Here is a 13,549-nt window from a genome sequence, read left to right on the forward strand (position 1 = left end):
CCTTATAGGCTCAATATATTTGAATGTTTAGTTATCAGGAAATGGCACTCTTGACAAGGATTAGGAGTTGTGACCTTGTTGGAGGAAATGTCACATTGAGGGTTTAAAATCTGAAGCCAGGCCCAGTGACTCTCTCTTCCTGAGTCCTGCAGGTCTGGATAAAGAACTCGTAGATTCTTCTCCATGAGGATAATAGGCTCAACCTCTGAAACAGTTTTGGTGCAGCTGGTCTTTTTTGTTTTGTTTAACACAGTATATGATGTTTGTTTCTCAATCTTAAGCAAAAAGATTTAAGCCACTCCTAACAATGCCAGGCTCCAAAGTCCTTTGTCCTGAGACATTCAGGTACAGTCAGCCATCGTCTTTGATGGAGTTGGCAGTGTGCATCTTAGGACTTCTGTGCTACCTCTTTAATCACTTGGCTGTCTATTTATGTTTAAATAGATCACCTGTCCTTGACTCTAGCCATATCTTGGTTCAATTTCCTTCAGGTGTCTATTGTGTAAAATAAAAGCATTTATGTTTTTCTGAAGTTGTAGAGTTCTTGAAATAACCTAAATGAAACTGTTGTAGCTGAAACTTTGGGAGATGAAATTAGAGAGGTGGCTATGAATATTCCTGGTGAGTTAAGGTGTTGAAGCATGAATGTGAAAGCTTTGGCTAGTAAAGGGCTTCAAGGAGAGAAAGATGAGATCAGAATGACTACAGTGAATAAATCTTTAAAAAAAGAAAAGAAAAGAAAAGCAGAATGACTACAGTAGATGAGTCCAGATGGCATCAGACACTAGAAAGGTGGACAGTAAGTCAATATGAGACATCAGGACTTGTCACCTTGTTATATGGAGGTGAGAAGAAAGAGGAAGAAGGCATTCCTCAAGTTTCAAGCTTCCAGCAATGTTTAAGGTTTTCAAAGTGACCAAGTATTGAGTTGGGAAGGTTAGGGGGAGTACTAAGATTGAAAAGAGCTATTCAGATTGGCTTTATATACATTAAGGGGAGGCCCTACAATCCTTTGAGTAAGCAGGTGTAGAAATGAGCAGACCCAGGCCTACAGATCCTGCCTGTGTCTAGGATTGTCTTCAGAACCTCAAAAGCCTCTGCTCAGGCCTTTGCTTGAAGTATTTTTTTTTTTAACTAATTATTTACTGAAATTTTCTAGTACACGTCCCGAAGTCTAGGTTGTCTGTTACATGCACTACTCGCTGGTAATCCTCTAGTTCCTTTCCCAAAGTATTATGCCCTTCACTCAGGTACCTTATTTAGGATTTTCTGTAGTGGTCACATTGTTAAACAGGTCTCAAAAAACGAGGAAGGGTTTGTTTGAATGTTTTTGTATTCACCTGTTCTCAGCACAAAAGGTCATTTCTGTTTACAATCTAAGTTCAAGAAAAGACTTAAAGACTGCAACGATCAGGAAGTGGGAATTGATATGGAGTGTGGCACTGGGTTGCTGCGGAGATACTGTGACCTGCTGTACTTTATTTAGAAGGTCAGGACTGTTTTTTGTGAATGTATGGCACTGAGGATTTAACTCAAGTGCCCTTTGCATGCAAGGCAAGTGCTCTACCATTGAATGAACACCCCAGTTCTCTGTGTGTTGGTTTTCCAGCACATGAGGATCCATTTCAGTGAGGTAGAGTCCCTGGATAGACAGGACTTTAGTCAAGCCTGTCACTCTTGATAGGATAAAAATTTTGAACAAGGGTAGGTGCCTTTGTTGGGCTGTGCCAAGGTATACCCTTGAGAAATTATGCTATATAACAGATCTGGTGTAAGAGGTTTATTGGGAGTAGGGAGAGAGAGAGGCTGACTGGCAGGAAGACATAGAGAGGAAAAGGGAGAGAGAGACACAGGAGAGAATGCAGAGGGATCAGAGAGAAACATAGGAGACAACAGAGAATGAGGGGGAGGGAGAGACAGAGAGAAATGTCTGTGGTAGGTGGGGGCCCTTTTATCTTCACCTAGGTCCCTGGGAGGAGGCCAGGGAATTGCCTGTACACTAATAGTTCTATTTTTGGTCCATTTTTACAGTTGACTCAATTTTGTCTCACTATATAATAGCCTTGTTGAGCCTGGAATTCACTGTATAAACCAGGCTGGCCTCACACTCAGAGATCCTCCTGTCTCTGCCTCCTGAGAGCTGGGATAAAAGCTATGTATTGCCCCTACCATTTACAATTCAACTTCTTTATTATTTTTTTATTGGATGTTTTCCTTACTTACATTTCAAATGTTATCCTTTTTCCTGATTTCCCCTCTGCAAACCCATCCTATCCTCCCACCCCCTGCTTCTATGAGGGTGTATCCCCACCACCCAGCCACTCCCGTCTCACTGCCCTAGCACATACTGGGGCATTGAGCCTTCACAGGACTAAGGGCCTCCCCTCCCACGGATGCCTGACAAGGCCATCCTCTGCTACATATGCAGCTGGAGCCATTGGTTTGGTCCCCCATGTGTACTTTTTAGTTGGTGGTTTAGTCCCTGGGAGCTTTGGGGGGTCTGGTTGGTTGATATTGTTGTTCTTCCTATGTTCTTTCTATGGGGTTGCAAATCCCTTCAGCTCCTTCAGTCCTTCCCCTAACTCCTCCATTGGGGTCCCCGTGCTTAGTTCAATGGTTGGCTATAAGCATTTGCCCCTGTATTGGTCAGGCACTGGCAGAGCCTCTCAGGAGACAGCTATATCAGGCAATAGTGTCTGAGTTTGGTGTCTGCATATGGGATGGATCCCCAGGTAGGGCACTCTCTGGATGCCCTTTCCTTCAGTCTCTGCTCCACTTGTTGTCCCTGTATTTCCTTACAGGAGCCATTCTGGGTTAAAAGTTTGGAGATTCGTGGGTGGCTCCATCCCTCAACCGGAGGCTGTGCCTAACATCTGGATATGGCCTCTTCAGGTTCTCCCTCCCCTTTGTTGGGTATTTCAGCTAATGTCATCCCTGTTGGGTCCTGGGAGCCTCTTGCTTTCTTGGCATCTGAGACTTTCTGGTGGCTACCCTCCAGTTCCCTATCCCCCATTGCTACACACTCTGTACAATTTCATGACTCTCTGTACATCACCCCTGTCTCCTCCCATACCTGATTCTGCCCCCTTTGCCCCTCCCCCTTTCTCTTCTTCTCAAGTTCCTCCTTCCCTCTCCCTCCCATGACTATTTTGTTCCTCCTTCTAAGTACTCCCATATAAACCATCTAAACAGTCTCATAATCCTAAAGAAATACAAGTAGTCATTAAAAGTCTCCCAACCAAAAAAAGCCCAGGGCCAGATGGTTTTAGTGCAAAATTCTATCAGACCTTCAAAGAAGATTAATACCCATACTCTTCAGACCAATTTCCATTATGAATATCCATGCAAAAATACACAATAAGGTTCTCGCCAGCTGAATCCAAGAACACATCAAAATGATCATTCACCACCATCAAGTGGGCTTCATTCCGGGGATGCAGGGATGGTTCAATATATGGAAAACCATCAACATAATCCACTATATAAACAAACTCAAAGAAAAAAAAACCACATCATCTCATTAGATGCTGAAAAAGCATTTGACAAAATTCAACACCGATTAATGTTAAAAAGTCTTGGACAGATCAGGAATTCAAGGCCAGTAAAAGCAATATACAGCAAACCAGTAGCCAACATCAAACAAAATTGGAAGAAACTTGAAGCAATCCCACTAAAATCAGGGAGTAGACAAGGCTGTCCACTCTCTCCCTATCTATTCAACATTGTACTGGAAGTTCTAGTCAGAGCAATTAGACAACAAAAGAAGGTCAAAAGGATACAAATTGGAAAGGAAGAAGTCAAAATATCACTATTTGCAGATGATATGATATACTTAAGTGACCCCAAAAATTCCACTAGAGAATGCCTGCAGCTGATAAACAGCTTCAGCAAAGTGGCCAGATATAAAATTAACTCAAACAAATCAGTGGTCTTCCTCTACTCAAGGGATAAACAGACTGAGAAAGAAATAAGGGAAAGGACATCCTTCACAATAGTCAGAAATAATAACATATGCTGGTGTGACTCTAACCAAGCTAGTGAAAGATCTGCATGACAAGAACTTCAAGTCTTTTAAGAAAGAAATCGAAGATCTCAGAAGATGGAAAGATCTCCCATGCTCATGGATTAGCAGGATTAATTAGTAAAATTGGCCATCTTGCTGAAAGCAATCTGCAGATTCAATGCAATCCCCATCAAAATTCCAACTCAATTCTTCATAGAGTTAGAAAGAACAATTTGCAAATTAATTTGGAATAACCAAAAACTCAGGATATCCAAAACTATTCTCATCAATAAAAGAACTTCTGGGGTTATCACCATTCCTGACCTCAAGCTGTACTACAGAGCAATAGTGTGAAAAACTTAATGGTACTGGTACAGAGACAGGCAGGTAGACCAATATAGAATTGAAATCCAGAAATGAATCCACACACCTATGGTCACTTGATGTTTGACAAAGAAGCTAAAATTATCCAATGGAAAAAAGACAGCATTTTCAACATATGGTGCTGGTTCAACTGTCGGTCAGAATGTTGAAGAATGCAAATGGATCCTCTCTTATCTCCTTGTACAAAGCTCAAGTCCAATATGATCAAGGACCTCCACATAAAACCAGAGACACTGAAACTTATCGAAGAGAAAGTGGGGAAAAGCCTTGAACACATGGGCACAGGGGAAAATTTCCTGAACAGGACACCAAGTGCTTATGCTCTAAGATCAACAGTTCTACCTCATAAAGGATGTGTTGGACTTTTGGTTTTGCACGCCCGTGTGGGGTGCAGTAAGAGTTCTGTAGATACCGTTCAATTAATAGCTCCAGGCATCTTAGCAGTGCACACTTCCTTACCCAAGGAAAGTTTAAAGGGCACCAAAAAACTACCATCATTACTGATGTCGAAAGAGAGAAAGGATACAGTATTATGGAGCTTTGAATGTTTATAAGACATGGAAGGAGACAAACACATTTTTGTGAACAAAAGAATTATCTGGACTGAATGCTACTTTAGAACAGAATTCATAACCAATGCTGTAAAAAGCAGCATTAAATTTAGAATGAACCTATCTAATTCAAAAATTTTTGCACAACGGATCAATGAACCCAGTCTACACTAATTGTAATAATTAGTGTGAGAAAATTGTGCCCAAACACAACATTGTATCACTGGACAGCAGTGATACAATACAAATACATAAGTCGTCTCACATTTTTCAACCCTCTCCAGCTCTCGTTCATTGTATACACCCAAATCTATCGAGATGCCCTCAAAAACATTTAAAAAACAAAATAAACAAACTATACAAATGAAAACTCTGCCCTGAAGGATGAGTATGAGAGTCCCAATTTGATATGCTGTAATCCAAACTCTCCTATGGCTTCTGATGGTATTGAAGCCTCAGTGAGGCCTGCAAAAGGCCCTAGCCCCATGACTTTGCAAGAAACAGAACCCAGGGCACGCTCCCCCTACGTCACTCCCAACACTTTCAGAAAGCCTGTAGCTTGCAGCCGCTGCCTGCACGCAGGGTTGTTGACCCGGAAGCAATTCAGGAAGTGGGTGGTGTTGGCTGTCAGTTCCGGTGCATCGCAGTTGCATTCATTTGCTGCTTGCCAGTCGTCTTGTTCGGATTTGGGCATTTGGAGCTGGTGTCGCTGATCCAGAGCACCATGGCTGAAGAGGAAGTAGGGAACAGCCAGAGGCAGGTAAGGTCCCAGCAGGGGTCGTCCTGTCCCCGCCTTTCCATTTGATTCTTTTTGTTGTTGATTTTGAGACATTGCCTCTACTTATCAGTGGTTATCCTGGGGTCACAGTTTCGGGCTGGCTTTGGACTCAGAGCTCTGCCTGCTGCTCAGATGAGCCGTATTAAAGGCAAGGGCTTTCAAATTAATCTCCATTTAATATTATAAACTTAAAATAAATTCTTAAGTGGTTTGAAATGGTTACCAAAAAGAAAAAAAGCTACTGTTCCCAAATTAAAAATAACATAAGGATCTAAAACAAAGATCTGCTAAGAATTTATCAGAATATGATGATAGGGTGTGGGGCTGACTGGTGTGTAAGATGCGTTGTCTTGTGTGTGTTTGGGTACATGCATTGTGAATGAGCTGCATAGTTTTGCTCTCATAAGTGCGTGTTTGTGTTTGGGCAGCGAAAGGGTGTGTGTTCATGGATGAGGTGCATACTTTCGCTCGCACAAGTGTTTGTGTTCGCTTTATGTGGGTGTGGCCTTTTTTGCATCAAGCAGGCTGCCTCAGGGCGTTTTCCCATCCTGCAAGGCTGTCGCTCAGCAGCGTTGTCATACAAGCAAGCTGGGTCTGGTCGCAGCATCACACAAGCAGGCCCAGTTCTGTCGCAGCACTAGCTTTTTTTTTGCCTCATTGTCACATGAGCAGGCCAGGCTGCTTGGCTAGTCTCAGCTTGGCTGTGATGTCGCATGAGCAAGCCCAGCTAGGCCGTAGCATCACACTAGCAGGCCCAGTTCTGTCCTGTCGCAGCACTAGCTTTGCCGCATTGTCACACGCGCAGGCCCGGCCCACTTGGCTTGGCTCGGCTGCTGCGTCACTGGACTCGGCTGCTCGGCTGCTTTGTCACATGTTAGCAAGGCCGACTAGGCTGCTGCGTCACACGAGCAGGCTCGCACTAGCTTTGCCGCATTGTCACATGAGCAGGCCCGGCCCACTCGGCTTTGCTCGGCTGCTGCGTCACTCGACTCGGCTGTTCGGCTGCGTTGTCACATGCTACCAAGGCCAACGAGGCTGCTGCGTCACACGAGCAGGCTCGCACTAGCTTTGCCGCATTGTCACATGAGCAGGCCCGGCCCACTCGGCTTTGCTCGGCTGCTGCGTAGCTGCGTCACTTGACTCGGTTGCTCGGCTGCGTTGTCACATATTAGCAAGGCCTACTAGGCTGCTGCGTCACACGAGCAGGCCTGACCCATTCGGCTTAGCTCGGCACAGCTCGGCTGTTGCGTCACTGGGTTCGGAGCCCCCTTATTACCGAGCATGCCCAGCTGCTCTTAACGTGAGCAGGCCCACACTAGCTTTGCCGCATTGTTACATGAGCAGGCCTGGCCCACTCGGCATGGCTTGGCTGTTGCTGGGTTTGGCCATGTTATCACTGAGCAAGCCCGGCTCTGCTGCTCTTGACAGGAGTAGGCTCACACTAGCTTTGCCGCATTGTCACATAAACAGGCGCGGCCAACTCGGCTCTGCTCGGCTGCTGAGTCACTCGGCTCTGCCGAGTTGTCACGTGTGCAATCCCTGTTCGGCTGCTGCGTCACACCAGCAGGCTTGGCTCAGCTCGGTTAAGTTGGCTCGGCTCGGCTCGGCTCGGCTCGGCTCGGCTCGGCTCAGCTGAGTTGTCACATGAGCAAACCCTGCTCGGCTGCTGCATCACTCGAGCAGGCTCGGCTCAGCTCGGCTCGGCTCGGCTGAGTTGTCACATGAGCAAGCCCTGCTCAGTTGCTGCGTCACACGAGCAGGCTCGGCTGGGCTCGGCTCGGCTGAGTTGTCACATGAGCAAGCCCTGCTCAGTTGCTGCGTCACACGAGCAGGCTCGGCTGGGCTCGGCTGGGCTGAGTTGTTACATGAGCAAGCCCTGCTCAGTTGCTGCGTCACACGAGCAGGCTCGGCTGGGCTCGAGCAGGCTCGGCTGGGCTCGGCTAGGCTGAGTTGTCACATGAGCAAGCCCTGCTTGGCTGCTACGTCACACGAGCAGGCTCGGCTCGGCTCGGCTCGGCTGAGTTGTCACTCGGCATTGTGACTTGCTTGGGCCTGATGAGACCAAGATTTCGCAGACACAGCAGCACAGTTGTGGGCGTGGCACAGATGGGTAGCATTAGCACGCCTTGAGTGTGTGTTCGAGCTGCTTGCACTGGTGCTTTTAGAGCAAACACTCCTAAGATGCATTTTTGTTTTATTTGGATTGACTATGTTAATTGTTAATTCTATAAGAAGTAGCATGAACAGGTTGAATGTTTATTTGTTGACTTTTAAAATCAACTTTCAGAGTGAAGAAATAGAAGCAATGGCAGCCATTTATGGCGAGGAGTGGTGTGTCATTGATGAGAATGCCAAAATATTCTGTATTAGAGTCACCGACTTCATGGATGACCCCAAATGGACACTTTGTTTACAGGTAACATATATATATATGCAGCTATTTTTCCAGACAGTAGAACTTAATATACTAAAATTGATTTCATTGTCTATTTATGATTCAAGTATGAATTGGTTTTTGGATTGCCTTTGTTGATTATTGTCGTGATTATGCAAACATGGGTATTTGACTAGTTACAGATCCCCCTCAAATCATGCTTTTGTTGATGGTTGCCATCTTTCTTGCCAGAATTCTTCTAATTATTAAACATGTGTTTTGTTTACAGACTTGAGTCACTTCTTTTTGTTACTCTAAACAATAAAAGAAGGTTTAGACCTGGAAAGGTGGGGAAATTAAGATGAGGAAATTATGAATGAAAATTCATAGAGCAGATACTTGTGTCTTTAGAGATTCAGTTGTGTTTAGAATAAATAGGATGCATGAAAAGATTAGCTATGGCTTTCTGTCTTATTAGTTGTGCCATATTCCATGACTGGTATATTTTCAAATAAAGGATGCTAAGTTACAAAAATTATAGAATATTTAATAATAGATTTTTCAAAGGTTTATTCATTTTATTTGTTTTGGTTGGTTTACCTTTGTTTTTCAAGATAGAGTTTCTCTGATCTAGTCTTGGCTGTCCTTGAATTTAGCAATCCACCTGCCCTTTCCTCTCAAGGGCTGGGATTAAAGGTGTGTACCAACCAGCACCCTGACCCTGGCCTCATAATACTGATTTTTAAAAGAGATGTGTGTTTTGCAGAGTATGTTTAATAGTATTTCATAGGACATTTTAAGTATTCAGAAAAATATTTGTAAAACGAAAGCTAGATCAACCTTGACTGGCAGCAGGAGGTAGAGCTCCTGTACGCAGTTCTTTTTCATCTTCGGTTTTCTTCATCTGAACTTGCTATTTTTATAGCTTCTTTGCATAGAATTAGCTTCCAGAAACATGACAGCTTCTTTAACAGCATATTTTTTATAGAACTATAAATATGAAGGAGGGGATTTTTTCACCTGATAATAAATAAAATAATAGTTTGTCTTTTGTCTAGACGAGTTAGAAACCTGTTCATTGCCTGGCTTTATAAATATAGTTGTTCTTCAGCTGTCATGAGATTTATTTGAAAACTTCTTTGTAGGTGATGTTACCCAGTGAGTACCCAGGTACAGCACCGCCTTCTTATCAGCTGAAGTAAGCTTTGTCTTCTCCTTTATATATATATTGTTGTGCGTGTGTGTGTGTGTGTGTGTGTGTGTGTGTGTGTGTGTTTACTTTATGTATGTGAGTACACTGTTGCTCTCTAAGGACACACCAGAAGAGGGCATTAGATGCCATTACAGGTGGTTGTGAGCCACCGTGTGGTGGCTGAGAATTACACTCAGGATATTTGGAAGAGCAGTTCGTGCTCTTAACTGCTGATCCATTTCTCTAGCACCTTCTTTTATATTTTTAAAAAATATTTTACTGTCAAAGATAATCTTCTATTTAGTCCTTGTGTTTATAGAAAATACTTTGTTTAAAATGAATATAGAAATTAAAAGCATCTTTTACATTGGTGTAGAGCATTTTACAGAATGATGAAAAACTAATGAATATTTGAAATATATACCTAATTCCTGACTAATGTTCTTTACTATGTTTTATTCAATCTTAGTGCTCCTTGGCTGAAAGGGCAAGAACGTGCAGACTTATCAAACAGCCTTGAGGAGATATATGTGTAAGTGACAGGGCACTTTTCACAAATGTTTTCCTAGTGGCTTTGCTCTGAGCTTTTCTTGACCTATGCTTGTCCTTTACCTGGCCTTTTGTTAGGCTCTTTCATTAACAAAAATGTTCACTTTAAGCAAACTTAAAAGGTTAGTTGCATAACTTTATATGTGCAGTTGATAAAAAAATATGGTAATATTTAAAGTTAGACAATACTTATTTGGCTTCTGAAGACAAATTTAGAAATGCTGTTCTTGTGTATTCTCATAGAATATCAAGGGTAAAATGACAATGGAAGAATTTCAACCATGATTCTTTGTTAAACCGTCAATACTTTGATGGTTCTCTTGTACTAATCTAAAAGACCGAGATCCTACAGAGGCACTGTTTTCCATCCATCCATCCATCCATCCATCCATCCATCCATCCATCCATCCAACACTCCATGGTAGGCAGTGTAGTAGATCCTAGATACACATGGTTTTATCCCTTTCTGTAGCCTTTAGAGTTTTCCAGTGTGAAAGCGGAAGGTATCTCAGCACTGTAAAAGTGAACACAGCTCTGCAGCTGTAATAACTTTTGTCAGAACAAAGCTAGACAATGTGATGGTAATTAACTTTAAAAAGTTTATTCTAATCTGTCTCGCTTCTTAAGAGCTGAGTTAATTAGCTCACACTAATTTCAGTGAGAGGCCAGAGCATAATAATGGTGACATGAAATGGGACGGTAAGAGACAGACCAACATGGCAGGGAAAAGACCTGGAAAGTTGGACAGGAGGTTCTGAGTTCTGTAGGCACTGGCTTAGCCATGAGAGCTGTTGGAGGCTCAAGTTTGAGTAGTGGGATAAAAAGTGAGCCCGCTTCTCTGTGGAGATTGACTGGAAAGTAACAAGAACTGATGACAGAAATTTGTTGGGAAGCTGATATGTCAAGAGAAAATATGATTGATTTGGATTTACGAAATTTATGATTTATTAAGCCAAGTAGTATTCTGGATCATCAGTTTGTGTTTTTTCTGAATCCAGGAATTAGTAAGCATTCTATTATATGTTCTAGGTGTCCACCCTGTTTGGTACTATGAGAGTGCCCCCTTTATGCCCCAGGGATCAAGGCCAGGTTTCTTTTACTCCCAAAATATTTAATTAGAAAATGGTAAGTCATCCTGGAATCCTTATCACTTGTCCTTCCTAAAAGACCTTTCCTGGGTCCCTACTTAGTGATTCTGTTACCCTCAATACACAATTATTTCTTTAAATCACTTAAATGTTTTTGATACCTGTTTTAACATTACTGGCCATTCCAACATTTGTATTTCTGACATGCTTCTTTGTATAATCCAATTACTTTTACTTACCAGCTTGTCTTCACCACTTGTTTACAATTATGTATATATCCATATATATTATATGTGTTTAGATGTATGCAATTATATGTATATACATGTATGAATATCTACAATCATATATGTATAATTGTATAATGCATACAATTACACAGCTGGTGGTCACTTTCAGCTCATCTTTTTAAAAAAATCTTTCCATGCTTGTTTCCATCATATTAGCACACTTTGCGCCTGCCCAAGGCAGTGCCATGACTGCAGTGGCCTCTCACCTTCCTGTACATGAGTCCAGAGCTCTGAGCATTAAGGGAGCTTCTCACAGGACAAAGCTTGCCTCTTCTACCTCATACAGAGGTTTTGTCTTAAACACATTGCTCTAAAGATAAGAGAGAGGTCATCATGCTTCAATGATTGAAAGTGCTTGAATAGCAATTATAGTCTAATAACAGTGTTTTCATATTGATAAACATCAATGTGAATGGATTTTTTTAGAGTTTTATATGACAACTTTTAATGATTTTATATCCTAGTCATGGGCATTAAGTGAAAAATATTACTAACCTTAAAATATCAAATACAAATCTGTCAATATAGTTTTTAATATTTATATTTTCATAACATAGTACTATTATTGTATATATTTAGTATAATTTTAAATGGTAAATTTAATATTTGTTTATTATATAAGAAGATAAACCATGGTTAAGTGGGCACTTAGGTAAGAAAGCATGAATCTTTTGGAAAACATTTTTTATATTCTATATACTTTTTTTGGCTAGGAATCTGAGATTTAAAAATAAAGATGAAGAGCTAGGTGTGATGTTACACACCTTTGACCCACCACTTGGAAGGCAGAGGTGTATAAAGCTTTGTGCGCTCAAGGTTAGCCCAGTCTACATATCAAGGACTGCATAGTAAGACTGCCTCAAAGCAAATGAAGATGGAGCGTTGCAGGATCTAGTTCAGTGTGAGCACTCTTGCCTCGAGTGGGTGGGCACTGGGTTTAATCTCCAGCTGTACACACAGGCATACAAATCAAGATGAATGAGGTACTAAGTTTGGTCACCAGCAACACATACATATGCACACATATAGCACGACGCACACAGGAACACACACATATACACGTGTGCACACACACAACCTTGACTGTGTACCTATAAAATATTAGTAGCCTGTTGAAAGCTTAGTTAGGCTGCATTAAGGCTGTTTTGCTCAGGCTTCTGGAATCAGCTTTTGAATAGTATGACTTTCTTGTGTTTATTTTCATCACAGTAGAATAAGGATACTATCTTTGTGAGGATTAAATAGCATCATATAATATACTTTATTTAGCACACAGTAGCAGTTGGTTAGCTTTGACCCATTCAAACAAAACTCTTGAGGTGTGGCTTGCAGAAAAGAGGTTTATTTCAGGTGATAGTTTTGGAGACCCCCACGTATCACCGATCAGCCCTGTTGCTTCGAACCTGTGCTGAGTCACCTTGGCATGAAGTTTTCGAAACAAACTCCTGGGATCCAGAGAGCATAAACAAGAAGGAAGATGCAGCTCTTGTCAGATGCGGCTTCTGATTCAATAAAGCCTTTCATTAGAACAATGAATGGCAAAAGTTTGAAGACCAGGTTTTTGTTTTTTAATGAGTCATACTAAATCGTAGTTGATAATTAAAATATTGAAATAGATTCTTATTGCAAGAGAAAGCAAATATATAATATGTTAACAAAAACATTTTTTTAGTGGGAGTGGGGGGGGAAGTGGGGGGGGGAGGGTATGGGGGAATTTTGGGATAGCATTGGAAATGTAAATGAGGAAAATACCTAATAAAAAATATAAAAAAAAAAAACATTTTTTTTAGTGGTAGACTTGGGGTCTGAGATACAGAATGATTTCCACTTTACCCAGAAAGCTTCATGCACACTGTGCCTCTTTGTGGTGGATTCTCAAGGAACTGTCTTGTTAAATGCTAGTGCAGACAGAAGCAGCAATGCCCGGAGCTCAGTAGAAGTGCTCTTAGCTGCGTCATGGGAAGCCATGGTGAGAAGACATTTGAAGTGAAGATTGAGTTTCCTTGATTGCTGTGGGAAATTACTAGTTGTAGAAACACTTCTAAGGTCTTATTTTTCAAATGCTGAGTGCGGAGTCAGGTGTGATCCTCTCTTGTAAGCCCAGTACTGAAACTGAGGTAGAGAACATGGATTCAAGGTAGCTTGTGCTCCATACACTAAGACCCTGTTTTAGAGAACAAAATCTGATGCTCACAGTCATCTATTGGATGGATCACAGGGCCCCCAATGGAGGAGCTAGAGAAAGCACCCAAGGAGCTAAAGGGATCTGCAACCCTATAGGTGGAACAACAATATGAACTAACCAGTACCCCTGGAGCTCATGTCTCTAGCTGCATATGT

At 42.0% G+C, this 13,549-nt stretch overlaps 1 protein-coding gene across 1 annotated transcript in view; it reads left to right on the forward strand.

The window, feature by feature from the left end:
* The first annotated feature begins 3,724 nt into the window (after nt 1-3,724).
* The window catches only part of Impact (impact RWD domain protein), a 23,031-nt gene continuing 13,206 nt past the window's right edge, over nt 3,725-13,549 (forward strand). Inside the window, exons 1-4 of the mRNA XM_021150538.1 lie at nt 3,725-5,698; nt 8,004-8,132; nt 9,236-9,288; nt 9,752-9,814. Of these exons, the coding sequence (XP_021006197.1) occupies nt 5,663-5,698; nt 8,004-8,132; nt 9,236-9,288; nt 9,752-9,814 (281 nt within the window). The 5' untranslated portion in view covers nt 3,725-5,662. The remainder of the gene's footprint in view (nt 5,699-8,003; nt 8,133-9,235; nt 9,289-9,751; nt 9,815-13,549) is intronic.

Source organism: Mus caroli, chromosome 18, assembly GCF_900094665.2.
Source record: "Mus caroli chromosome 18, CAROLI_EIJ_v1.1, whole genome shotgun sequence".
Lineage (NCBI taxonomy): Eukaryota > Metazoa > Chordata > Mammalia > Rodentia > Muridae > Mus > Mus caroli.